At 54.5% G+C, this 26427-nt stretch overlaps 1 protein-coding gene across 9 annotated transcripts in view; it reads right to left on the reverse strand.

Annotated features, from left to right (window-relative positions):
- Nucleotides 1–1657: 1657 nt before the first annotated feature.
- GLT1D1 (glycosyltransferase 1 domain containing 1) overlaps nucleotides 1658–26427 on the reverse strand; it is a 94210-nt gene continuing 69440 nt past the window's right edge. For 6 of the 9 annotated variants that reach the window (XM_045041653.1, XM_006938365.4, XM_045041654.1 and 3 more), the window contains 4 exons: nucleotides 22754–22797; nucleotides 22099–22219; nucleotides 11913–12011; nucleotides 1658–3447 (listed from right to left, as the gene is read on the reverse strand). In XM_045041653.1, coding sequence (XP_044897588.1) covers nucleotides 3286–3447; nucleotides 11913–12011; nucleotides 22099–22219; nucleotides 22754–22797 — 426 coding nt within the window. In that variant the 3' untranslated portion in view covers nucleotides 1658–3285. Of the gene's footprint in view, nucleotides 3448–11042; nucleotides 11746–11912; nucleotides 12012–18668; nucleotides 19550–22098; nucleotides 22220–22753; nucleotides 22798–26427 lie in introns of those variants that run through there. The other 3 variants (XM_045041657.1, XM_045041658.1, XM_045041659.1) reach the window with 3 other exon arrangements.

The following is a 26427-nucleotide window of genomic DNA, read 5'->3' on the forward strand; positions in this document are numbered from 1 at the left end:
AAGATCTGGAACCCTCTGATGACCAGACATGCAAAGGTCGGCTTTCCCTAACCTCACACCGTGGGTTCTACAACCTGCCCGGACCAGGACTGAACGCACAGGGCGCTGCACTCCGGGGCTGTTCGTGCTGGTAACGTGACCACACAAGACTTTTCCTCTAAATGCTGCTTGTAGAGCCTAAACCCTAGGCAAGAAGGTCGTTCGCTGTATCTTCTTTTTGACGTAAATTCTTCCTTTGGGCCAAACTGTGACTCATGGATCCCTTCGGAAAGGATTTCAATTTCCCAAGACCTTCCAACGTGAACGGTGACCTGCCTACGCATCCAGGGCGATCACGAGAACATTTACAGTGGCTGGAATTACATATTCCCATTTAACCGTTTTGTTGTGTCTTCCAGGGTGGTGTTTCACCCAAGACGGGTGAACCTCTTAGGAGATTCGGGTGAAAACCCGTGTTCTTTGACTCAGAGCCTTTAATTTAGGAGCTGCGGGGTGTGAGGCACTAATCGATACTCTGCACTAGCTGAGAGCTTGTATGCAAATGAGATCTTGGGGAGAAAAGGTGAGCTGTGTCTGGGTGGGTACATTAAAACCTCGTGGGAAAGAAACACTTCTCTTGGCATTAAAAAGTACCCAGCGAGTAGTACAAAGTGGGATGCCCGAGGGGCGCCTGGGTGGCTCAGTCGGTCAAGCGTCTGACTTCTGCTCCTGTCAGGATCTCACGGTTCAGCACTGTCAGTGTGGAGCCTGCTTGGGATTCTCTGTCTCCCTCTCCCTGTGTCCCTCCCCAATTTGTGCTCTCTCTCTCTCCCTCTCTCAAATAAGCAAACTTAAAAAAAAAAAAAAAAGTGGCCTCTCCCATGAGGGCGGCTTGCCTGGGGGGGAGGTCTTTCCAGATGAGCCCCCTGACCCTCCCAGGACTTTGGGTCAGGAAGGAGAGGTGAGGGTGGGGCGTGGGGAGAGGCAAGGAAAGAGGAACTCGGGGGTGGGAGCAAGACACGGACTGCGTCCTTCATCGGGGAAACGCGTAAGAGTTGCCCTCCCCACGTGGCGGAAAGCTCTGGATCAACGCCAGGCAAGTCCCGCTACCAAGAGCCGCCCCCAGAGAGCCCACGTGGTCTGCGTCTGTAAGCCTTGAACGCCTGTGAGGAAGCTTTCAGATCAGAAGGGCCCCGAGGCAGTGAGCTCTTCCAGAACAGGGTGGAAGGGCAAGGGGGGTGTTCAACGGGAAGCCAGCAGCGCCAGCTGTCGTGGGACCAGAGGCCGCGAGGAGGCAGCGCCCCTTGGCTCCCTCACACGATGCCTCCTTAAAATGCAGTTTCCCCCCGTATGTGAAGGCTGTCGTGTCTCAGCTCTATCTGGAGATTCAGTCCTGGCGTCACTCAAGCCTGTGCGTCAGCAGATTTGAAAACGATACACAAAACGTTTAAGCGTAAAGTTAACTGAGTATGAAACTAGAATCATCTGCCGTGTTTGTGGAAAAGCACCGTTTTTCGTCTGCGCTTCGGCATTAAAACAGCGATGGTGTTTGAAACCCCTCTTGATGAGGTTCTGGAGCGTTGGCACCTCTTGGGTGGGGGCTGGAGGCGGCGGGGGTGGGGGCGGGCGGCGCTTTCTCGCAGAGCGCCACACACAACGTGAACACACGGCAGCCGTCTCCCTGGGCTGATGGTGGCGCACTTTATTCGTTCAGAAACACGCCCATCCCCAAAGTGCGTCCGGCTTGGGAGCATGTTTATCTAGGGACGCAAACCTATGGCGTTCAGGTACGGCGTGATCAAGCATCTACTGCAGCATTCCAACAGGGAATGGGTTCAAGCTTCCGAACAACTAGAGTTTTGTAACCAGCAGCACCGCTGGGTGGCCCCTGAGCCATCACGCGGCTCTCTCTAAGGGGCACTGCCAGTTCCAGATTCAGGGGGAGCCGCCTCGGGCTCGGCTTCTCCCTCGAGTCCCCTCCTTGCTGTGCCCCCAAGGAACCTCGGCCCCGGCAGGGTCACGAGTGCAAACCCCAGCTGTGAGGAGCAGCTGCCTTCCTGGCTCGGCTCTGAGCAAGGTGGACAGGGAGCGTCCAGACCCTGAACGTGTCCTTGCGTCCTGGATGGAGGCCCAGTCGAGGTGACTGCTTGCCCCCAGGTCTGCCGGCGTCTAGAGCGACCAACGAAGCACCACGTGCCGTGGGCTCCCGAGGCTGCTCTACCTTCTCAAGTCCCCACTGCTTTCTACCTCTCACCACGCGGGGGAACTCTCCACTCCCTTTGCTGCCACGGCACGTCCTCGGGAACGCGGTGACTCAAGACCCACCAGGGGCCGGTGTGGCCTCCAAAGGCGAGTAGGCACCGGTTCTGGGGACGCCGTGCTGCTGCGGCAGGGACATCACAGCAGTGACGGCTCCACTTGGCTAAACTCGCCACACTGGGTCTCCAAGGTGGGGTGTGGGGTAACATCACCAGATGGCCGGTCCTGCCACGGGCTGGAAGCTTGTGACCCGCTGGGCCCCCACCCCTGGGTCCCTGACGCTGACCGCAACGACCCAGGCTCCATCTGGGGGTTACTGGAGTGTCTTCCAGGCTGTGAGCACCCGTGTACCCCGTCCCCTTGCTCCTGCTTTCCCAGGAGGAGCCTGCAGTGTGGACTGCCCGCTTTCCCAGGAGGAGCCTGCAGTGTGGACTGCCCACTTTCCCAGGAGGAGCCTGCAGTGTGGACTGCCCGCTTTCCCAGGGCGCATGCCCTGCCTCTCAGCTATGGAACTGCTGAGCGAGCTGTGCTGCCGGGAGACTCACCCACAGCCTTATGTCTGGTGTCCCAAGGAGCAAACCTCCCCGAGCCGGGGGCCCCGTGCACATACCTGCCAGGGCCCCTCTGTGCGGACGTGCGATTTTGCTTTTGCTTTTTGAACAACGACGGGTCCTAAGTCATCAGAAGACCCACAGGGAAGCGTCTGCACTGGGTGGTTTGCAAATGAGGCCCTGTGGTACCTGGGGTCCCACGGCAGCTAACGTGGTCTCCCCCATCCCCCACCCCCCACCCCCGTGAGCCCAGGAGCTGCCTCGTCTCCATCAGGACCGATCTGTAAACACATCCGGGATGTTATCTGGAAGCAGAGACATCCGGATGAGGTTCTGCCTTATAACTGATGTTGTTTATCTAGGATTCCGATAAAACCGGTGTGACTTGTCCCGGGGTGGACCCGGTGGCCCAGAGCTCTGTCTCTGGGTATCTGCCCGGGGCTGCGCATCTGGCGGCGGCCACAGGCGGGCTCGTGAGGGCACCAGGCGAGCGCCCTTAGTCCTGGATGCTTCCCTCGAGGGTCCTGATGAGGTTCTGGTAGGTGCATCTCTCCGCCTGCCACGAGTGACGCGCTCTCACGTACTCCCTTCCGTTGGCCACGATTTCTCTCTCTAGTGCGGGGTCGCTGACCAGTCTCTTTGCCAGCTGCACAAACTCCTGCCGAGAGACGGGTGGGAGAGAGACAGGTGTAAGCAAACACACACACGTGCTGGGTGACCGTCCGGGGAAAGCTCACGGAGCCACCAACCATGCCTCCCCCCTCTCCTCCCTGGATTGCCGACAGCTGCTGTTTCCTGCCTCCGCAATGACTCTTAGGTCCACTCTCTGGTCCCTCGCTCATGAGTGTCGGCTGAGAGGTGACCTGGGTCCTGCTCCAGGATCTGAGCCCCACACGCTGCCCGATGCTACCCCTGCCCCATCGGTTTCCCACTGTGCCGGGCCTTCTTTCCTCTCTCCCGGGCACAGAGCCTGTCTTCAGATGCTGTGCCGTGGGGGGAGAGTGCCAGGCTGCAGAGTCAGAGCTGGGCTCAAATCCTTCTGCAGGACCTAAGTGAGCTGTGTGCTTTTGGCCAAGCCAGTTAACTCTCTGAGTCTCACACTTACCCTCTCTTCGGGGTCAGTGGCACCAGATGGGTCAGCCCAACCCTGCCCCAGCCTCCCCGGGTGAAGGAGGGAGAGGAGACCGAATGTCCTCGGTTTTCTGGCCTTTTCCTCCGTTAACTAACTGTACTATCTATTGACGTTATCTATTGGCACCCTCAGACAATCGTCACTAACGCAAGTGCGGTCCTGCTGACGGGTTTCGAATATCAAAGCCCTTCGAAACTGGAAAGAATTAGAATGATTATTTTTCGGTTGTTCAACAGTATTCAGAGAGAGGAGGGTCACACGCATACGTGTTAATACTGCGTTTCAGCCAAGAGCCAAGTTCGTGAGCCAGGAGGCCTGCGTGTACCCTCACACCCCACCTCCAGATGGGGACGCTTCCTAACCTCTCTGTGCCTGTGTTTCCTCATCTGTAACTGAGGGACAATGACAGCATCTGCTTCATGACATGCTTATGGGATTGAACGAGTCAGTACAGAGGGCCCCGGGCACAGCCCGGCACACGCTTGGCCATCACTGTCCCCAGGACTCGGGGAAGCCTGTGTAAACGCCAAGAAGACAGCCAGGACTCGGATTAACATACGGTGCTTTGCTGTTTGAAAGGAATGTCCACATACTCTCAAAATTATTGTTAATTAAACGTTGAATGCTCTTTATAGCTAGCAATATAAACAGCGATATTTATGATAGAGTGGAATTATATTTTTATGTGTTATGTACATAGTTTTTAGTAAATGGGTGTTCTTTTATAATAAAAACGTAACATATTTATTCTCACCTTATAGTAGAACAACATTCTTATAAAAATTATTCGAGAGGCTTATGGCTTTGGCATATTATTTTACGACTCTGGTCATATCTTGGATTTATCTAACGCACGGACTTTATGATTTCTACAGAATGTGTGGCCGTTTGGCAGCAAAATCCTGAATGATGGAGCTTGGACGGATGGAATGTGACAAAGTGCACTGTCTCCTCTCAGCACAGAAGACCAGACGGAACGCAGACTTAAATAAATTAGCATGAGAGACTCAGGTGGGGAATCAGAAACACCGTGGCCATCACATAACAAAACCCTGGGTGAGTGGCCGGAGGTAAAGGGAGAGAAATATCAGGGAAAAGAAAAGGGGAACCTGACTGGTGGGTGGTCAGACTCCCTCCCAGGGGCTCTGGGACTATTTTCCTGTGGACTAAACCAGCTTCTGCATGACCGCCAAGGCCACACGCGGAGGGCACACCCATGGACCCTGAAGAACGCCGGTGGACAGGTGGCGGGGCACCTGCCGGGGCCGACTGCACACGAGGGCGTGGCCACAACCCCCGTCCCCACGTACACCCTGCTCTGTAGTACGACTCAGCCACTCCTCCCGCACACCAGGTGGGGGTGGGTCCCCAGCTCTTGAATCCCTGCTTGACCGGCGGGATGTGTCACGGGTGATGTGTCTGACCTCCACGCAAAGCCCCCCGGGCATCTCCTGCTCGCATTCGGGCCCTGAGGTCGCCGCTTGGAGAAACCCGAGCTGGCCTGCCTGAGGACGACAGCACGTGGACAGAGATGCCCGCCAGGACCGGGGCGGAGGCGTGCCTCGCCAAACACGCCGGGCAGCGAGGCGGTGAGAGTTTCAGCAGAGCTCCTCAGAAACCAGCACGGGTCCCAAGGCATCGGCGGGCCGGCCAGAGCGCCCTGGATTCTGCAGAGCTGTTGGCCGTAGAACTTGCCAGAACACTGATCAGCTAGCTGACTCTCCCCCCATGGGGCAAATACTGGGGGCGGGGACGTTCATCAGGGGCTTCATGCAGAGTAACGGTCTACTCTTGACGGTCATTCAGAATGGTAAGTTAAAAGGTGTGAGAGGGACATCCGCTGAGACAGTTAAGAGGAAACAGAAATGTGGGGGCCTGGGGGGCTCAGTCGGTTAAGCGCCCGGCTCTTGGTTTCAGCTTAGGTCATGATCTCGCGGCTCGTGAGGTCAAGCCCCGCATCGGGCTCTGCATTGTCGGCGGATTCTCTCTTTGCTGATTGGGATTTTCTCTCTCCCTCTCTCTCTGCACTACCCCTCTCCCCACTCTCTCTCTCAAAAATAAATGAGCTTTAAGAAAAGAAAAGAAAAGAAAAGAAAAGAAAAGAAGAGAAAAGAGAAGAGAAGAGAAGAGAAGAGAAAAAAGAAAAGAAAAGAGAAGAGAAAAGAAAAAAGAAAAAAGAAACAGAAGCCAGGTATGGGCATCCCACATCCCACATCCCACATCCCACCGTAGAGAGCCCAAACACAGATCCAGATCCAGACAGGGTTCTAGGCCAGCGCTGGAAACTCGAGCGCCCACCCGAGCCACAGAAAATACAGGCCTGGACTGGAGGTCACATTCTCCATGCTCCTCAAGAGAGGCCCGGATTCCGGATGTTTACATAAAAGCTCTTCGTGATAAATACCAACAAGTAATGCAAGACGTGAAGCACGTGGCAAAGTAAGTGAGACGCAGGTGTGGCCCCGAGCCACCCCAGGGCCACAGGTGTGCAAACCAGGGCTCAGGTCACACGTTTCTAAAGTTAAACACAAAACTCAACGCGAAAGAGCATGGTTTCGTTTTCCCAATGATTCAGCGAGCAGTTTGCCATTTTCTGATCCCCTTCCTCCCCGAGGAGTCTTCCGGGGCTGGTGGGAAACTCGCCACGGAGTCCGTCTGACCCGCCTTCTCTCCTGGTGGCACCCGCCGAGGTCCAGGGCATGGCGAGCAGGGACAGTTTCACAGAACTGACATTTAAAGCCCTGTTGGGACCCTTGTCACAACAACGTCCCCCTAACGCCACAGGGCAGGGGGGAAGCCTCCCTGGAAAGCAACGCCCTTGCAGCCGGAATGCCGCATTGGTGCTTAACTAGATGGGTCTCAGGAGTTCTACCCTCCAACCACCTTCTCTGAGCCATTTATCCTTATTCCTCCAAGAGAAGCTAGACCCGACCATATAAAAGCCGAGCTTCGGGCTATTAAACAACCCCCTCGCTCAGGCCACTTTGTAGGACGGCACCTGGCTCGTGCCCAACCGGTCACCCCACAGACGAGGCCCCCGAAGCCGCCCATGCCCCGGGACGAGGGACAGCGTGCCGGAGGCCTGGGCGCGTGTTCTGACCCCCCGGGCTGCGTGGGACAGGCGGGGAAAGGGCAGCCCATGTGATCCACGTGGTGCAAAAGCTAATCCCCTCCTCCTTCTCTCCGGCTCCCGAGCAAGTCGAGGAGAGAGCCTCGGGGAGGTGCAAGCCTGCTCCCACTCTCGTCTCCGCGAGGACGGCTGGAGTCTGGCCCAGAGCCTCCAGCGGGGCTGGGACCGGCCGCAGATCAGCAGCAAACGGCAGCCGGCACCTGTCACGTGCTCTCTGCCGGGCAGCGGCTCATGATCAGAATCCGGGATTTGGGGGATTTAACGATGGCGTTTGTGCCCTTTTCCCTTTCCGCGCGCCCTGCGGTGGCTTCAGACGGCGCCCCGTACGCGACAAACCACAATTTCCGAATCAGAACGTCCAAACGGTCACCCTAAGCAGGATAAACAAAGCCACAAATAACTTCGCGTCGGCTCAGATACGACTTCGCTGCCAAGTCGGTTTTGGCACGAAGCTCACGGAAAATTAGATTGTTTTCCAAGCGCTTCTCTGGATTTCGGAATTGCAGAAAGGGACGGGGACCCTGCGCTGTTCTCACGGCTCCTCGCACAGACAGAGGCAGGAGCACAGAGAGGTCCAGGAACTGTGCTCAGGGTCACACAGTAAGAGGCAAAGCGGCCGAAGCCGGAATTACACTCAGACCCTTCAGCCTCCGGTCTCGGGAAGCAAAGAACCAGAATGGGAGAGAAGGCGTTGGGAGGAGAGGTGGCTGGGGGACGGTTCTGGGGGATGCACGGTGACCGCAGCAGGGTCAGGAGCCTCACAGAGCGAGCCGGAAAGAGCAAAACCCTCAAGAAATGCGTAAGGAGAGCGGCCATGAAGGTAGCCCGGCCGCACTTCGGGGACACGAGAGACGAGGCTGGCTGCGGTGGGCTGTGGGAGGCAGGCCCGGGGGTCAGGGCAGAGCCCGGCCGAGGCCGCCTCCGGCCCCTGCAAAGCCTCCTGACCAGCGCTGTCCTGCTGAGTCCGTGCGTGGCCGCCTCGGCCCACAAACCCATAGGGGAGGGTGACAGCCACTGCCCTCGTCCACACGGATGTCCGCACACAGCCTCACTCGTGGCGGTCACGCTCTCCTTCCCTCGGACCTCAGCCACCAGCCGTGCCTCCCGGGGGCGGTAGCTGAAGGCCACGCTTTCCGGGACCACCAGCTCCGGGAACGGCCCCAACAAAGCAGGAGCAAGTACTTGGCAAGGAACCCAGGCATCGGGCCAGCGTGCCCCGCCCCCCACCTGCTCTGCTGGACACACACCCGACCTCTGCTGTGCGGCGCCCCGGGGAGAAAAGGCGCCCTGTCTCTACATCCACGGGAGCGAGACTCCGTCCCGTGGCCGTGGACACAACAGCAGCTCACGACGTGTCACCAAACCAAGATGCGACAGAGTGGCCCGTCCACGCGGGAAGGGGTGGGCCATGTGCGCATGTGTCCTGGAGAAAGAGGAGGCTAACTCCAAATGGCCAATTATGGCCACTTCTTAATTTTTATGCTGTCAACTTTCCTATAAAAAACGTACCATGTAAACAATCACAGCCTAGCACCAGGACACGGAGACCGCGGGGACCCCACCAGATCTGTGCCCCCACGTTCCTGAGTCCCAGGCACCCTACTCGTGAGTTCTCGTTCGTTCGTGCTGTTCCCTGCGGCGCACTGCACCGCCTCCAGCTCTCCCGCGACGCACGCCCTCACGCACCCCAGCTTCCGCGCGCGGGGCCCTGCCGACCCCCAGTGCCCTTCCCTGCAGGGAACCTCCCTCTTTCCAGACCGGCCTTGTCCAGCGCAGGCAGGACCTGTGAGCGTGACAGGAGTCCATCCCTGGGAAGCACGGGGCCAGCCTCCCATCAGGGGTGGTGCCCCTCGTGCTGAGGGCGGTGAAAGGGACACACTGCCCTATCCTGGCACCACCTGCCTAGACCGTGAGCCCCAGGGGGCCTGGACCCTTTCTCTCCCAGCATTTGTCCCCAGGACTGAGCTCAGCGCCTGCTACACAGGAGGCTCAGTAAAAGTCCTCTGCCTCACACGCCTCGTGCGTGAACCGGTTCACGCGCCTTGTCGCACGGACACGGGGAGAACCCCCGACTCTTGTCCTTCCCGCCCAAACCCCTCTTTCTGGCTCATGAGACCCTGCGGCCCGGAGGGCAAGACGCAGCCTCAGGCCTAGGAATGGGCCACCTGGGACACGACCTCGCTGGGAATGTCCATCTCTCCTTCCTGCAGAGACGGGGCCGCCCTCGTCCGGAGCAGACATCAAGCCGGCGGCCTGCACGGCCAGTCTTCCCCTGCATGCCGGGACAGGCCCGTGCTGTGTTTAATGACTTTAAAAACCGAAATATCGAGATTTAAAAATGGGTAAAAGCCAAGTACCATCTGGGATTTCCAGCCTCTCTTCAAACACGACAACGACCGTGAGTCCAGCCGGGGGCCCGGGATGGCTGGCACTCACTCCCCCCAGGGGGTGTGGTCTCCACCGCGTGCCCAGACATGAGGGCACCAGCCACCTGGCCCCGAGAGAGCCCCATTCACACCCGATTCTGTTCTCTTCCCTCTCCCTGCTCCCGGCCACGCGCATACGTCACGCGCCTCCTCCCCCGACCTCACTTCTGCTGTCCGGGCTGACCAGGTATGACCGTGGCCCCTGCCGCCGCCCTGATCGTTTACCTTCTGGGGCCAGACACGGGCACCACCAGGAGCTCCGGGAGAAGGCCTGCACACAGAGCTGGCTTGGCTCCGAACCCGATGGCAGGAAGACGTGAACCCTCAGGGCTCAGCACGCGGTTGGCCCCCCCCCGGCCACGGGCAGGCTGGCTGTCACGGAGCGTGAAGACGGGGCCACGGGTGCACAGGGAAGGGGTCAGGGAGTGAGTGAGGGCCCTGATGGGGACCGTCGCCAAGTATGGGCTACGCTCTCGGGGGAAAGGTCACGTCTCCGCCCCTGCTGTTGTGTTAGTTTTAATAAAAGGTTCACAAAATGAGCCAGAGGATACGGATGCCCCCCGAGAACCACTGATGCCCGTCAGGCAAAACCTATGCGAAGCGTGTCTTCTGCTTCGAAGGGTGGAAGGGTGGGCCAGCGGGGAATGGAGCCCATGAGCCAGGGGCCTCGTCAGGTTTCTGCGTCCCGTCCCCGGGGACCGAGGGCTAGCGCTGAACTAGCCAGGCAGCGGCCGGTCCCACTGGAGCCCCTCGGTTGACGTGACTATAACCAGAGGTGCTGGCTTATTTAAAACGCATGTTGCTTTGGAAGGAAGCTCCCACTCTGGGCTTGGGCGAGTCTGGTCCCAACCGCAAAGAAGACAAACAACGCCGTGCGTGACAGCCGCGTCTAGCGCGGTTTTTAAAGTCTGTTAAAAAACACAGCCACCACCCCCCCCCACCATGTGCAATCCAAATCATTTTTTAAAAACATCCTTTGTGAAAACCAACGTAGAGGTGTTGGAATCAAAGTAAGTCCTTGACTTAACTCTGTGAGTGCCGCGGCTCCGTGTCTGAGAGTCGGAACGCCAGTCACCGGCAGAAGTGACCTGACCTATGGCGGGGGCGGGGGGGGGGGCGGTTACTTGCTGATGTTAGAAGGCATCCCCCACCGGAGGGACTCTCGCTGGCAAAGTTACAGCGCTCTGAAATGGAGCTATAAAATAAGTAGGCGTGGCCTTTGGGGAGATGGAATGAAAGCAGCTGTCAGGGTGCAGACGATGCCATCGGGCCGAAAAGCTTGGCTGCTGCTGATTTTGACAGATCCAGAAACCGTTGCTTGGAGAATCAGCAAGTGCCCACTCTAAAGGCTTCACAGGCTCGTACGGCTGTGGCTTGCGTTGCTGCCGAGAGGGAAGGCCCTGGTGCCGAGGGTGAGCCCCCGGCCCCCTTGGCTGGTGCACCTGCCCCCCGGGCGAGCCAACGCGCCGGTCAGCCGTGACGAGAGGTGACCCATCGTCACAGCCGGGGAAAGGGAGGGCCGCCTCGGATTAAACACCCGCCGCAGGGAAGTCTGAAGAACCGCATTCTCAAACAGGTGGATCGACTGTAATTTTTTAAGCACACATCCGTACATTTCTGAATAGAACATGTGCTTTAATAAAGACGCGGGGAAGTCGAACCTGATTTTTAAAGACTTGAAGAACAGAACTCGGGCCTGAGACTCTTCCTTTACGACCGCCTGACACAAGGCGCTGTCAGTGGTAGTGCCTCTCCTTCCGTGATGACAGGTCCAGGGCTCTGCCGCGGGCGTGAACACGCTCAGCCCTGCGTGTCCCCCCTCACACCTCCACGCGGCAGGAGGTGCAATGAGTTGCACGTGTCCAGAGGACAAAACAGGGCTTGGAGACCCGGCCACACGCCTCGCACGCGGTCCCTGGGGCTTCGGGTGCAGGCAGACACGAGTACTCTGGAAACCTCAGCAGCTTGCAAACGGGAAACCCCTTCACACGCTTCCCGGACGTCCAGGCGCACACATACGCGTGCCCCAGCCGTGCCCGCTCTCAGAGGCGCCGTCCTGTTTTACTTCCAAAATACACATGTGTGCGCGTGCATAGACGCAAGTCCCCGGCTTATCCTGTACATTGTTGTGAGGCATTACAGGTGATCGGATATACGGCGACCTTCTAGAAACCAGCAGGTGTTCTAGAAATAGAAGGCCGTGCCCGCTTTGGAAGCGAGACAGCCAAGCGTCTCACAGGTGACCTGACTTGCTCGAGGCCACGCCACCTGTTGGAGGCAGAATCAGACTGTTCTGGGCGGGGACACGCGCTGCACACAGGGCTCCCGCCGAGGGGGGGCAGGCGGGAGGGGGGCGCTGGGCGCTGGAGAAAAGATGGGAACCGCAGAACGAAATCATTCTGATGAGCCGATCCCGGGGACCCCACCTCCCTTACCTGAGGGTCTGAGAACAACAGCCCTGTGACTTCATGCTTCACCACTGCCGCGTTCCCGGGGATGTTCCTGGCCAGCACGGGAACTTCCAGATCCATCGCCTGAGGACGTAAGAGAGAGAGGAGACAGGTGGGCAGTCGCGATCGGGAGCTTCTCCGGTGGCCTGAGCCAGTTTGTGGGGGGAATAACTTCTATGGCCACCGGACCTCTGGCAGCTCGTAGAAACACCGCTTGCCAGAGCGATGAGCCAATCGAAGCACGCCATTGTCAAGGTACGTGCTGAATTTTAGTTCTAGAAAGCTACATACCGTGAGGCTCTGTCTGACACGGTTGCCACAGCGTCACAGAGAAACGCGCTCTCTCCAAACGCTCCCTGGATCGATCCCTGGGCAGCGCCAGCCTGCGGTACCCATCTTTAATTACCCTCATCACTCCCCCGGCGGGTAATCTGCCCGCAGCACAAGCAGTGAGAACGGGAGGACTGCGCACGTCTCCTCGGCTCGCGCACAAGAGAAGGAAGGGGCGTGATTCGTCATCCTGATTATTCACCAAGCAGCTTCTCCACCCCCCGGGGAATGGGGCCCGCACATGGCATCTGCAGCCCAGCAGGAGCTGGCACGGAGACCTCGGGCGGTGCCCGCGAGCACAGCGGGAAGACTTGGCCTCGCCCACCCGGCAAGGACGCACCTCTCTGGTTCTCTTCCTGCGGTTTTGGGGAGCTCGGCCTGCAAGGGTATCGGGAGAGGCCAGTTCTTCCGGGTCCATCCCGGCCTCCGACAGTGAGTATCCGCTGGCTACTGTCACCTGGGACTTTCGTGCGGGGGGTGCCGTCCGGCGGGTAAGAGGGACGCCCTTTGCGGCCTGGTGCCCACGGGCAGGACTGGCTTGCGCCAACAGCAGACCGATAATCTGGCTCTCATTCCGCAAAAGCACGTCGTGGGCACGCTGCCTCTGCCTGCGGCGTCTACTTCTGTGGAATCAAAGTTTGCTCACGAAGCGGTGATACTCCATTCTCAGAAACGTAAGTCTACCCAACCACAGCCGCTTCGTGCACCGCACTGGGAAGGTCTGTGACACCAGAGCCTTCGTAAGGCAGGGACGCCAGCAACACCCACAGAACACCAGAGCCCGGCATCACACATAGTAAACGCTCAATAAATATTGTGGGGCCAATGCCCCAGGAGCATCCGCAGAGTGAATTCTCAGTTGCGTTGTTCACCGTGGCCATCTTAACCACCCGCTGTTGTTTTTGTGGGCTCGCCTTATTTTCTGGCTCTTCATCACCTACCCCTTCCAGGTCTACTTTGAGCTCAGGATCCAGGCCCTAGAGAATGCAGGAGCTGGAGACACCCTTCCTATCGGCACTCCTCTGGGGCTACTTTGCTTCCACCATCGGGAAAAGCGGTAGAGGTTGACTTATGGACGAGAGCCCCTGCTGAACTGCTCCTCCCCAGCCGCCCGGCTGCGTCCCCAACACAGTGATGGGTCCGTCTTTGTCAGTCTCTCTTGTTGGCGTTTCAAGCACACAGAAGGTCTCCAAGTCAGATTTTCCATTTTCCTTTTGTAGGGCCAAGACCAGGATCTTCAATGGTCATCACACTTGGGAACGAGGAACCTCGATGGCACCAGGGGAAAGTAACCTGAAATGGTCACGTCCCAACGCTAGGTCTCAAGTGCTTATGGATTCCTGGTTGGGCCCCTTGGGTTCTGACACATTGCAGGCATGGTCTGGCATCCCGGATGACGGCACGGGCTGGGGATCAAGAGGCCTTGGTCTGGAATTAAGATCCCGGTCTTATTATCTTTGTTCCAGGCGAACACAGTGGGTGTCCCCGTTGGAGTACAGCCCAGTTGCCTGGAGGGCTGGAGGAAAACTCACCGGGCTCCTGCCCCATACCACCCACCCCACAATGAGGCATTTGTGGAAGTTCCTATTGTTCAATCCAAGAACCGCCAAGGGAGCAAGTATACTGTCGAGGTCCTGGACGTCTCCCTGGGTCTTGGCTGCATCATTTGGGAAGAAGGGACTAAACTCTCCTCTCCACAGTGCATGAAAAATTCAGATGTCGTTTTGCGCAAACACCATTATGTGGTTTGTGGCATAAGCTGAGTGGCACATCAACTACATCAGTTACGAGGTCGTAACATAATTATGGTGACTGAAGCTATGAGTCATATGGCTTGTCTCTCTGCTTGTCACACAGTGCAGGTTGCTAGCTTGTTAAACTCACGCAACACACTGTGATTTCGTTTCTAGACATTTGTCAACTAACTGCCGAATCCTCCACACGGATGAGACCTTTGAGATTGTCTTGTTTCACCCACTGCCTCGTGTCAGGGCAGAGTTCAGAAAGAAGGTGAGCCACACGTCAGGGTGCATGGCGAGCCCCGTAGCGTGTTCCTCTGTCCCAGGCAGCCCCCACAGCACTCGCATACTCGAGCGGTACGTTCATCCCCCGACTTGGGTTGAGCACCGGAGTATTTGTGAGGAATCTGTGGCAGATACAGAGATTGAGAGGAGATATCTACAGAGGTAGATGTAGCACTAAAGAGACAAGGGTAGATGTGTAAAACCGGTGATCAGAGTCACAGGACCCGCCGATCCTGAGGGATGACAGAGTTCATATCCCTGTTTCACGCAAAAATGATCTTATGATCACCCCTCCTGTTGTGTAGACTCATTCACATATCAACCCAGCCAGCGCTCATCGAGCACCCACCCTACACGTAAGGCTGCACACCGCTGAGAGTTGTCCACTCATTTGATAAACATTTGTTATCAACCTGCAAATGGCAGGATGCGGGAGGCTTAGGTGACGGGAGCAGCTGATTGAGGGGAGGTAACGAGGCGGTATTACACAGTAGAGGAGACTTGCTGGACTCAAAAGGCCTGAAAAGAAGACAACAACAACAACAACAACAAAGGAAGTAGGAGAAAGGCAATAATAGAAGTGTAATTAATGAAGTAGAAAACAAAAACAAAGCAACTGATGTGGAGATTCATTGGGGGGAAAAAGCCAATGAAACAAAGAAGTCACCAGTACCCTGATCACCAGAAGAAAGGAGAAAGCAAATAAGACAGACCGAGGGGGGAAGTAACCACTGAAACAAAGAAGTTTAAAGTTCTAGGAGGATATTTATAGAAATCTTTGCAAACAAGTTTGAAAATCTAACTGAAATGGGTAGTTTCCAAGAAAAATGCATCTTACTGAATTAAACATGGTAGAAGTAGAAAAGCTAAAACAGATCAATTTCTATAAAAGAAACAGAGAAGTCATCAAGGAAACCGTCTACAACAAAAGGATCATCTCAGACGGTGTCACAAGGGAATTGGACAAAATCATCAAGCTGCATAATCCTAGGGCTCCAGGAACTGTTCCAGATCACGGAGAGGAAAGGAACGTTCCAAATAGTTGTTGTGAAACAAGCTCAACAATAATACCGAAGCGTGAGACAGATGGCACAGGAAAGAAAGCCACAGGCCAATCTCACATATAAATCTCTCCATAAAATTCCTAAAGAAAAGAGTAGCAAACAGAATCCAGAAGCACATAAAAAAATGATGGAAACCAACCATTTCAGTCACTACATTAAATGTGAATGGACTAAACACTGCACTAAAAAGGAAGAAATTGTGAGGCTCCGTGAAAAACAGCAAGACTCAACTATATTTATTCACTGCCTACAAGAGATACGCTTTGGATTCAAAGACATAAAAGTGTGAAAGTAAAAGGAATGAGAAAATATACCCAGAAAACAGTAACCGTAAGAACTGCCCTGGCTGTATTAACACCAGATGAAATGGACTTTAGGGCAAGACCTGTTACTGGAGACAAAGGGGGACATTTCATAACGACAAAAGGATCGATACATCAGGACAACATAAAAATTATAGATGTGTACACACCTAAAGACAAGGCCCCACAACATGTGAAGCAAAAACTGACAGAATTGAAAGGAGAAATAGGCAATTTAATAATAATAATGGGACATCTCAATACCCCACTCTCAATAACCGATAGAGTAACCAGACAGACAACCATCAAGGAGACAGACGACCTGAACAGGACTAACCAAATTAACCTGACATTCTCAGCACAAGCCTCCAATGACTACAGAAGACGCATTCTTCCCAAGCGCACATGGTTTCTTCCCTCCGGAACATACCATATGTTAAGTCAAAAGGAGTAAGACTCCATACATTCAAAATGACTGAAATCATAAAAAGTATGTTCTCTGATCACATTTTTGGAAACCAGAGTGTGGCTGTGGGAGAAGGGACTGTAAATATGGAGTGGAGGGGGGTAAGAAAGACCTTGCGTAACAGGATTTTAAACTTGAGGCTTAAACTTTTAAAGATAAAAAAAAAATAATAATAATTTTCTTAAAGTAAAAGGTCTGAAGCTGTTCTGACCGAGTCTGAATCCTGGTCCTTTTACGTATAGCTGACCTTCAACAACAGGGTCCCACTTACATGTGGGCCCACTTACATGTGGATTTTTTTTTTATAAATATGCTACAGGACTGTAAACATATTTTCTCTTCCTTGTGATTCTTAATTACATTTTCTTTCCTCTGGCTAATGTTACGGTAAGAATGCAGCATACGAAATGTGTGTTCATTGGCTGTTTATGTTATTGGTAAGGCTTCCGGTCAACAGTAGGCTGTCAGTAGTTAAGTTCAGGGGCAGTCAATAGGTATACGTGGATTTGTGATGTGTGGGGGTCAGCGCCGCCCCCCAACATGTTGCTCAAGGGTCAACTGTACTAATTGTCTGATCTTGAGCCAATGTCACACTCTCTCACCTGTTCGCCTATTTCCTCTGATGTAAAATTGGGATGATAAAATCTCCTTCGTTAAGGGTGATGGGAGGTTTCAGTGATGGTACTGAAGAGCTTAGACTCATTTCTGGGCATAGTTATCATTACAAGTAAGATTAAGGTTGCTGATGGTTTCTCTACCTGAATCAGTAAGATTCACACAGCAAAACTACATGTCCCAGAGCTCAAGACTGCATTCCAAACCCCTAAATCCCAAATAAATAACAGGTGCCCTTAGGAACTAGGGAGCTGGAAAGAAAGTAAATCAAATTATATTAAAGTTTGGAATAAAAATTATAGTATACACAAGCAAAAGAATAAACTTGGACCCTTTTATTAGACCATACATGAAAATTAACTCAAAATGAATCATCAACCCGATGGAAGAGCTAAACTCATAAAACTCCTAGGAGAAAATACAAGAGTAAATCTTTGAGACCTTGGATTAGGCAAGCAATCTTAGATATGACACCAAAAACTCAAGCAACAGTAATAACAACAAACATTGATACATTGGACTTGATAAAAATTTTAAGTTTTTGAACTTCAAAGGAAACCATTAAGAAAATGAAAAGACAATCCATAGAATGGGAGAAAACATTTATAAAGCATCTATCTGGCAAGGGACTTGTATCTATAATATATAAAGAACTCTTACAACTCAATAATGAACGAAACAACCCAATTTAAAAATGGGCAAGAGAGGGGCGCCTGAGTGGCTCAGTTGGTTAAGTGTCCAACTTAGGTTCAGCTCATGATCTCGAGGTTCATGAGTTCAAGCCCCACATCAGGCTCTGTGCTGACAGTTCAGAGCCTGGAGCCTGCTTCTGATTCTGTGCCTCCCTCTCTCCCTCTGCCCCTCCCCCACTCATGCTCTCTCTCTCTCTCTCTCTCTCTCTCTCTCTCTCTCTCTCTCTCAAAAATGAACAAATGTTAAAAAAAATTGTTTTAAAACATGGGCAAGAGTTTTGAGAAGGGATTTCTTCAAAGAAGATATAAATAGGACAACAAACGCCCGAAAAGATGCTCAATATCCTGCATCACGGGTCAAGTGCTCAATATCCTTGAATCACGGGTCAAGTGCACAACGTGCGACCACGTCACACAGCATAGGACGGCTGTCGTCAACAAGACAGTAACACATTGACGAGGGTGTGGAGGACCTGGATCTTCCCCATGGCCTGATGGTGGGATATGAGATGACACAGACACTTTGGAAGACAGACTGGCTCCTCCTCGAAGGGACAGCAGCTCCACTCCTGGATGTAAACCCAAGAGAAGTGGAACCACATGGTCAAGCAGATACTTCTGTACACAGGTGTCCACAGCGGCAGCATTCATAATGGCCCAAAAGTGCAAACCACCGAGACGTCCATCAGCCGGTGCGTGGATCTGTACACGCGGTGTGTTCCTACCATGGTGCGTTTAGCAGTGAAAAGGAAGGAGGCACCCACACATCCTAGAACATGACATCATGTCGGTGATGGAAGCAGGTCTCAAAAGCCCACGTGTTGTTGGATCCCTTTATAAGAAATGTCCGGAAGAGGCAAATCTGTGACACCAGAGAGCAGACCAGTGGTTGTCTCAGGCTGGGCTTGGTGTGGGGGCAGGGGATGCTGGGGAAACGGCGAGTGACTGATGATGTGTGCAATGTTGGGGTGGGGGGGGGAGGCGATGAAAATTTTCTAAAGCTGCTAATGGCTCACAACTTGCGAATAGACTAAGAGCTACTGAATTCGCACACTTGGAATGAACTGATGCTTTAAATGCGTGAACTAATGTACACGCTCATTATGTGGATTATAGCTCAATAAAATTGTTGTATTAAAGAAGCATTTAAACAAGACACAGTGCGAAATACCTCTCACTATATTCAGAGTGGGCCCCACAGTCCAGAACCAAAGCCCAGGATAACAATCTGTAAAACACACGCCCAAATATCGTTCGTCAATAAATTTATTTGCACAGTAAGCGACGACTTTGTTGCTAACTTTTTACTGTTACCGTACTAAATCCGATAAAATGCTGTGTGTGCGGCTGGTGATGTCACTGAACACAAGTTAATGCGTTTTTCTTTATCTCGGAAACTTCTTCGTTTTCAGTCCGGTGATAAATGTTGTGGCTTTATCTTTCTTCAATGCCTTGTCCTGGCCGCACAAAAGCAGCGCTTACTGGAGACTGCCTTGGTCGGGAACAGGTGAGGTCACAGGACAGGCGTGTTCCCCAGTGTCGAGGAGCACACGGGATCGAGGTAGGAGGCAGCTACACAGCCTGGTGGGGACACTTGTTTTCTGTAAAAGCCCCGCCATCCCTCCCGGAAGGAAAGCAGCTTAGAATCAGGCAGAAGCAGGAATGCGTTTGGTTCTCGGTGCCCCACTAGTCGTCCTGCTGTGTCCCTCTTCCCCTGGATCCTGACGGGAGCAGCTCGCCACAATGCCTAGCGTCGAGGTCGGGCACCCCTCCCACCGCAGTGGTGTGCGAGGGCTAACACAGCACGGCAGCAGGGCGGCTTAAGCCGTGCGGGATGTGCGGTCGCAGTTCCGGAGGCGGGGAGTCTGAGATCAAGGTTCAGGGTCGGTTCCTTCCGAGGCCGTGGGAAGGCTCTATCTGGTCCAGGCCTCCCTCCTTGCCTCTGAGATGCCATCTTCTCCCTGTCTCCGTGTGCACCTGTCTGTCCCGACGGCCTCTTCTCACGAGGACACCCGGCGTGGTGGCTTGGGCTCCACCCTAACCACTCATCTTCGTGTGACCACCTCTGTAGAGGCCCCATCTCCAGGAGAGACTGCGTTCTGGGGGCTAGGACTCCGACACCCGAGCTCCTGCAGGGACACAGCTCAGCCACTAACCCTCACCACTGACCACCACTCCCTCCCCGACCACTGACCGCTGCCTCACCCCCCACCCTGTCCCAATCATGCAGCCACCTTTCTTGCCAAGCAGTGATTACTTTCCAAAAACCCCACCTTCATTTATGGGTTTCCTCCTTCCTATTTCCAGCTCCCCCTTTCTGCCCCAAACAAGGACATAAATTCTCTGTGCCAAGCGTGGAGCTTGCTTGATATTCTCTCTCTCTCTCTCTCTCTCTCTCTGCCCCTCTCCCCCCTCATACTCTCTCTCTTAAAAAAAAAAAACAAACAAAACCATTAGAATACAGCCTGCCTTCCCCCACCGGCATCAGAAACTTTGACCCACAGAGTGGTGTGTGTGTGTGTGTGTGTGTGTGTGTGTGTGTGTGTGTGTGTTCTGGGTTGGGGAGGAGGCCCTAAGTAGGAAGACTGGAGTAAGAGCATACTTTTTTATATTACTTCAGTTTGATTCCAGGGGACTTCAACTCCATAATGAGTCCAAACTTGAAACCACGAATTTGCCATAGGAATATTCACCCTACCGCCCACACACCCAGCTAGGGCTTGATTTTTGGAGTTTCTTGGGAAGAGATGTGTTTTAGCAAATGAGATTTTTATTTGCTTCCATGAAAAACAAAACAAAACAGAACAAAGCTAATTCTGAGAGGTCGGAAGATCGCTTCCTTCAAAAGTGATAGGCATTCATTCTGTGATTCACCACTTTGCTTCTCTGAATGGCCACTAATGACGAGGACCCAGACCACTCCCCTAAAATCAGTTTCATTCAAAACCCTCAACCCAACGGTCACTTGGGGTTCTCAGGAGGCGCACAACAGCTACACAGGGGGCGGTCGGATCCGCTCCCAGCTGCCTTGTCAGACGCTGCGTGTGCTGGTTATGAAATCATTCCTGAACTTGACTGCACTGAATCTTAGGGAACTTGAACAAGAAAATGTGTATTTACATACAAAGGAGCCGATCGGCACACAGCTCAAGGACTGGGGCTGTGAGACGTGCGCTTCTGAAGCTGGGTCAGGAGTGGGAGGTGTGTCCCCAAGGCCTGCACTGACCCCGGGCACAAGCCTCGTGGAGACAGACGCTCATCATCCAGCTCGGATGGAGGTCCCGGCTGTGCCTGACGACACGCGGGTTTCGGTCCGCGCTGTGCTCTCTGGGGGCACCTGGGGCTGGCATCCAGGCACCGTGTTCAGCTTCTACCCCTGTTCCTGATGCTGTTTGGGTTTAGCTTCTTTAAACGATCCCACGAGAAAATATTAGGCACCCACATCAGTCGTTCCTTAGTTTAGGGAGGATTATTCCTTTTCCTGCTTTAGTTACGAACCGTGTTCGGTGAGACACCGAATGGTACCTGTTGCCCGGAAGTTCGGTAAATTCGACTGGTGTCCGAGGGAAGAAATGGATCTTACGGACCACAAAAGACGGCAACGCTCCAGGTAGCCGTCGGAAGGAGAAAGCCGCGTAGCGAGAAAGAAAACGAGAAACCCGGTCCACGGTCCTGGAGGCCCGATGGCCACCGTTTCCTTCTCCAAGCAGGGCTTATCCTGCCCTAGACCCTGGGCGTGCCTACCGCGTGCAAGGCGCGTGCTCGGGGCCGCGAGAGCCAGGTATGTGCTGCAACTCGTGACGTGCTGTCAGGGCCACAGGCCAACGCAGGCCGCCCCCCGCTCAGCCCCCTCTGGAAAAGGGCTCCAGAGTGAGATGAAGTGGCGGCAAGGGGAAGGGAGGTCCTCTGGGCTGGACGCATGCTGGCCCCCCAAGAAACCGCCGAGATACCCTGGTGAGCCACCCGGCCACTGCAGAGGCTCAAGCCGGAAGGTTCAAGGGCTCGGATGGAGCCCGTTCTCAGAAGCCACAGCCTGCCGCCCACCCCCCACAACATGTTGGGGCGGGGGGGACACAGCATGTGCCCACTCCTGTTTCAGGACCCCCAAGTAGACAGGCTCCATTCCCACCCCCGCAGAGCAGGTGAGTCTCTGTGCCTAGGACGCCGGATGCTGGGTGAGGGGATCCGCTCGGCCCGGCCCCTCCCCCTGCGCCTGTAACCCCCCCCCCCCACGTCTCCGCCCCCACCCTGCCACAGGCCAAAGTCCGACCCGTCCTCATCCCGGGAATTCTGGGATTAGAGAGCGTACTGAAAAGGGGGAGAAGAAATCAAGAAACAGAAGGCTTCGTGCCACAATACCCCCCCCCCAATCCCAGTTCCCGGCCCAGCCTCTTACAAGTCAGCGCCTTCCCATCGCAGAGATTTAGCGGCTCAGAGAGGCCACCGAGTTTTGTCTCGTTTTGCAGCTGGCAAGGACAAACGGCCGAGAGACAGGAAATGGTGTTAAGTCCCGCGTAGGACTTAAACCGGCTTCCGAAAATCCCAGGGAATGCTGTTTTGCTCCCTGCAGCTGTGAGAAGTGGGGACCTCGACTGACCAGGACGCCCCCTCCGCCCAGGAGAGCGGGAAGGAGGGGCCCTCTGCCGGCTCCTGTGCCGGGACTGGGGCTGATGCCTACCTCCAGGATGGCCGCAGACATGCCCTCGGAGACTGAGCTGTTCACCACCGCGAAGCAGTTCTTGAGCGCTGCGTGTAGGTCCCCCTGGGGCATCTCTCGGATCAGCCGCACGCCCGCAGCCCTGAAACACGAGTGGGGACGTGCTTCTGTCCCTGCGAATCGTGTGGGGAGGGGGCAGGAAGGGGGACGGGCGACAGTTTCCACCTGCCACCCTCAGGTCGAGGACAGTGGGACAGAGACAGGACCCAAGTCACTGGACTCACACTTGGTCCGGGTTGTTTCTCATGTGAGCAATTGTTGAAGCCTGTGTTTCTGTTTCCCCCCGGTCAACCGCGCTCTGGACAGTTCAGGTCTTTTCAGCTCTGGCCAGTGTGACCAGTGACGATTCTAAGTGTTCTTCATCCGCGTCTCCCTGAGCGAGCGAGGCTGGGCACCGCCACTACCGTGGGGATTTATTACGCTACCTGCACGGTGTCCTTCCTGTCGAGTGGGGGGAGGGAGAGCACCTCGGACCTCCCGGGATCATCGGGACATTACAGGGGGTGAGGCTCGGAAGGGCCGGGAACAGAGCCTGGGCACCGTGAGTCGGGGGCGGGGATGTACCAGCCTCCAGGTTTCCTGTCCTGCGAAATGCTTGGTCACATCCCACACTTACCTCTTTACTCTGGCTCCAACTTCCCTTGTAAACACTGGGTCCACCTGAAAAGACACCAGGATACATTTTAGGAAGAGCCTCGGTCTCAAGAGAATTTCGTGTCACGGCAACAGAGTCGGACTCAACAGCTCAGGAAGGAGAAAACCAAGTCAAACGGGTTCTGCTCCTAGGTAATAGCGACGAGGGACAGAGTCGCAGTGGGGACGAAGTTCAGAGAAACACACATGACCTCGTGTCTGCTGTTCAGCCTGTCACACAAAGCCTGGGGGAGCCCCGGGGACAGCCACCGACGGTGTCGAGCAGAAGTCATCCACAGCCAGTGCGGTCTGCCGGCCACACAGCTGTCCCGTGAAGGTCTGGGGGAGTCACTGAGTGGTGGCTCTTGTCCTAAACCTTTCGGGCAGAATGAGTCGGAATCCTTAGCAGAACTAAGACAAAGGATCCAACAGAATTAACATTGTATTTTATTTCTAAAAAATAGTTTTTAATTTTATTTACTTATTTGGGAGAGAGAGGGAGGGAGAGAGAGGATCCCAAGCAGGCCCCACACTGTCAGCACAGAGCTGGATGTGGGGCTCAATCTCATGCCGGGAGATCACGACCTGAGCCGAAATCAAGAGTCAGACGCTTAACGGACTGAGCCACCCAGACGCCCCAAAGTTTTATTTTTGACACGGCGTCTTCGTGGAAACACGAGTTTAAAGCCAAGGGCATGTCCATCGGCGGATGTGTGGATACACAAATAGGTCCACCCCCACAATGGAATATAACTCAGTCACACGAAGGGGAGAATCACGGACGCCTGTCACACCGTGCGTGACCCTTAAAACAAGACATTCGGTGAAATCAGTGGTCACAAAGGGGCCTCATACCATGTGACCCCATTTACATGGAACATCCGGAATGCGGCGAATCCAAAGGGAGAGAAACCAGGTAAGCAGCTGCCAGGGACTGGTGGTGGGGGTGGAGACAATGGGGGGGGAGGGGTGGAGACAACGGGGAGTGGCCGCTAATAAGCAAGGGGTTTCTAGTGCGGTGAGGAAAATGTTCCAGAATTAGGTAAGGGTAATGGTTGCATAACTATGTGAAGATACTAACAACCACTGCATCACATACTTCAAGATGGTGATTTTGATGGCCTATGAATTATATCTCAAGAAAAGGTGGGGCGGCAAGTGAAACTTTAATTAGTCACAACCTCATGTCCTCGAGCCTGGAGTTTGCTCCCACTCCACGTCTGGAGGCGTTCTGTCCCCAGGGAAAGGGCCCGGGCTTTGTCTGTTGTAGCCCTGCTGAGGGACGTGCTGAACTGACATAGCCATACTGTGTCGTCCCGGAAGAGAGGCCGCGTGGTTTTCAGCAAACGCATTCCCAGACGGGGAAGGGATGGGAAGAGAGGGGGTGCAGGCCAGCGGGGCTCAGATCCCCCCAGGCCCCTCAGAGCCCCCGGCCGCACCTGCATTCGTGCGCCTCTCCCGGCCTCAGTTTCCTCGGCCGTCGAGTGAGCGTCGGAGCAGCGCCTCAGGGTTGCAGGGAGGACCAAAGGCGTCAGTGCAGGGCCATGACCGTTAGGAACAGCAGAAGAAAGGGCTGAATGTCCTAGAAACAGCTGTGGACAGCACCATGGCACCGGCAAGGCCTGTAAACATCGCCTCACACGCACGGTGCCCGCGACGCTGCCTCACGTCTCAACGCGCAGGACTGACAGGTGCAGAGCCAGGTGCCAGGTGCCCGGTGCCCACAGGTTCGCACCCTGCCCGGCCCTCGGAGCCCAGGCCATGACACCGCGGGCGCACGTGACCTCTTATCCGTCGAGCTTACTCTCTGAGGGACCAGGAGACGTGAGGGGACCTCCTGGGCAGGGGGCACGGCGTGGGTTCACCCAAGTGCAGACACAACCAGCAGACCACGGTTTGCCCTTGGCCCTTCCTCCCCTGGTGTCATCAACAACGAATACGCTTTTAAAATAGTTTGGGGAGCCTGGATGGCTCAGTCGGTTAAACGTCCGACTTCGGCTCAGGTCATAATCTCACAGTTCGGTGGGTTTGAGCCCCGCGTCGGGCTCTGTGCTGACAGCTTGGAGCCTGGAGCCTGCTTCGGATTCTGAGTCTCCCTCTCTCTCTGTCCCTCCCCACTGCTCAAAAAATAAACAAACATGAAGAATAACAAATATTAAGTTTCTGCCGGTGTGACATGAAATTCTGAGCACGTCACCAAAGATACAGACAATGAGGGCATAAACACATTTTACTGATATGGTGCCTGCTGGCTTGGCCCGTTACTCCCCGTGAGCTAGCAGCGAGGGCAGATTCAATTTCGAGTCTCATCCACGCTTTGCCAGCAGGTGTTAGGAATTACAAAACAAGCCAGTTTAATGAATATGACAATATCCCTGTACTTTATCATGCAAACGGAAGAGAAAAAAAAGTGTTGCTTTCCTGAAACTTTTTCTTTTCATTTCTTTTGGCCAGGAAGCACTGTGTGTGTGTGTGTGTGTGCGTGCGTGTGTGTGTGCGCGCATGTGCATGTGTGTTGGACCCCAAATCCTTCAAACAACCGGCATGACTTGAGATGTATCCCTCAAAGCTAACACAGCAAACGTGGATGCACAAGGAACACTGAGATTATTCCCAGAAAAAAAAAAATCTTTTTAGAGTTTAACGTATTTGCATAGCAAACTTACAGGAACAGCACAGAGGACAGATGTACTTGGGTGTAGACACCTCAGTGAGGAGAGAGTATAAACGGGCGGAATCCACCGTGCGGGTACAATTCGGCAACACCTTTTGGCTGCCGTCGACAAACAGTTTGCTGAGAAACCCCAAACACTTGCATGATCCAGGAAAACTTAACAGGCTTGTGTATAATTGTTATAAAATCCGTTTGCTGAACTTTCTCGCTGGGGCACTTCGACCTGCCTTCATGCTTTAAATCTCCACTTTTAGATGAAAAATTCGCACACAAATGAAAAAGGAGAAGTTGCCAATGCCTGATTTCTGCCCCTGTTTTTCCACTCATGATCACATAGGTGGGTGCCTTTTGGCCCCCTGGGGGGGGGGAATCTCTGATATTCGGGACCACCGATAACAAGAGGAGAGCTTTTGTTTTCAGAACGAGCAGTTTCCCGTTTTAGAGGATTCTTAAGCATGTCCTCCCTGTGTGCCGCGTGCTGGCCGTGTGTCCCTTGGCAAAGTCCCTACAGACTTTGCGGGGGTGTCACACAGGCCGGTGTCTTCCCCAAGGACAACCAGACAGGCCTCGCTCACCTCTTGGTAACCAGCAACAGCCACGCCCTGGACGCTCAGATGTGTTCAGGAGTCCCAAGCAATTTGTGCACAGGATGTTGGGAAGCGAAGTCCCTGCGTCACTTCCGGGAAGGACAGTTCTCCCTGAGCGCCCCGTGCGGGCGGGCCCGGAAGGGTGAAGCTTCTTCAGCCCCCAGCAGAGGGCACATGCTTGCAGGTGCCAGTCATTGGCGGGGCCCTCACCACCGGTCGGCTGGTCAACCCGCAGGCAGTAGGTTCTGCAGGAACCATGGTCTAGGGGCCTCCTCACCTCCCCGCTTCCTCCTGCGGTGGAGCTCGGCCAGCCATCCGCTGGGCTGGGGTTAGAGACAGACGTGCGGAGGCTGCGAACACACCCCTGTTCCTAGATGCATCTTTGAAGAAAAAAAA

The sequence above is a fragment of the Felis catus genome, chromosome D3, assembly GCF_018350175.1.
Source record: "Felis catus isolate Fca126 chromosome D3, F.catus_Fca126_mat1.0, whole genome shotgun sequence".
Taxonomy (NCBI): Eukaryota; Metazoa; Chordata; class Mammalia; order Carnivora; family Felidae; genus Felis; species Felis catus.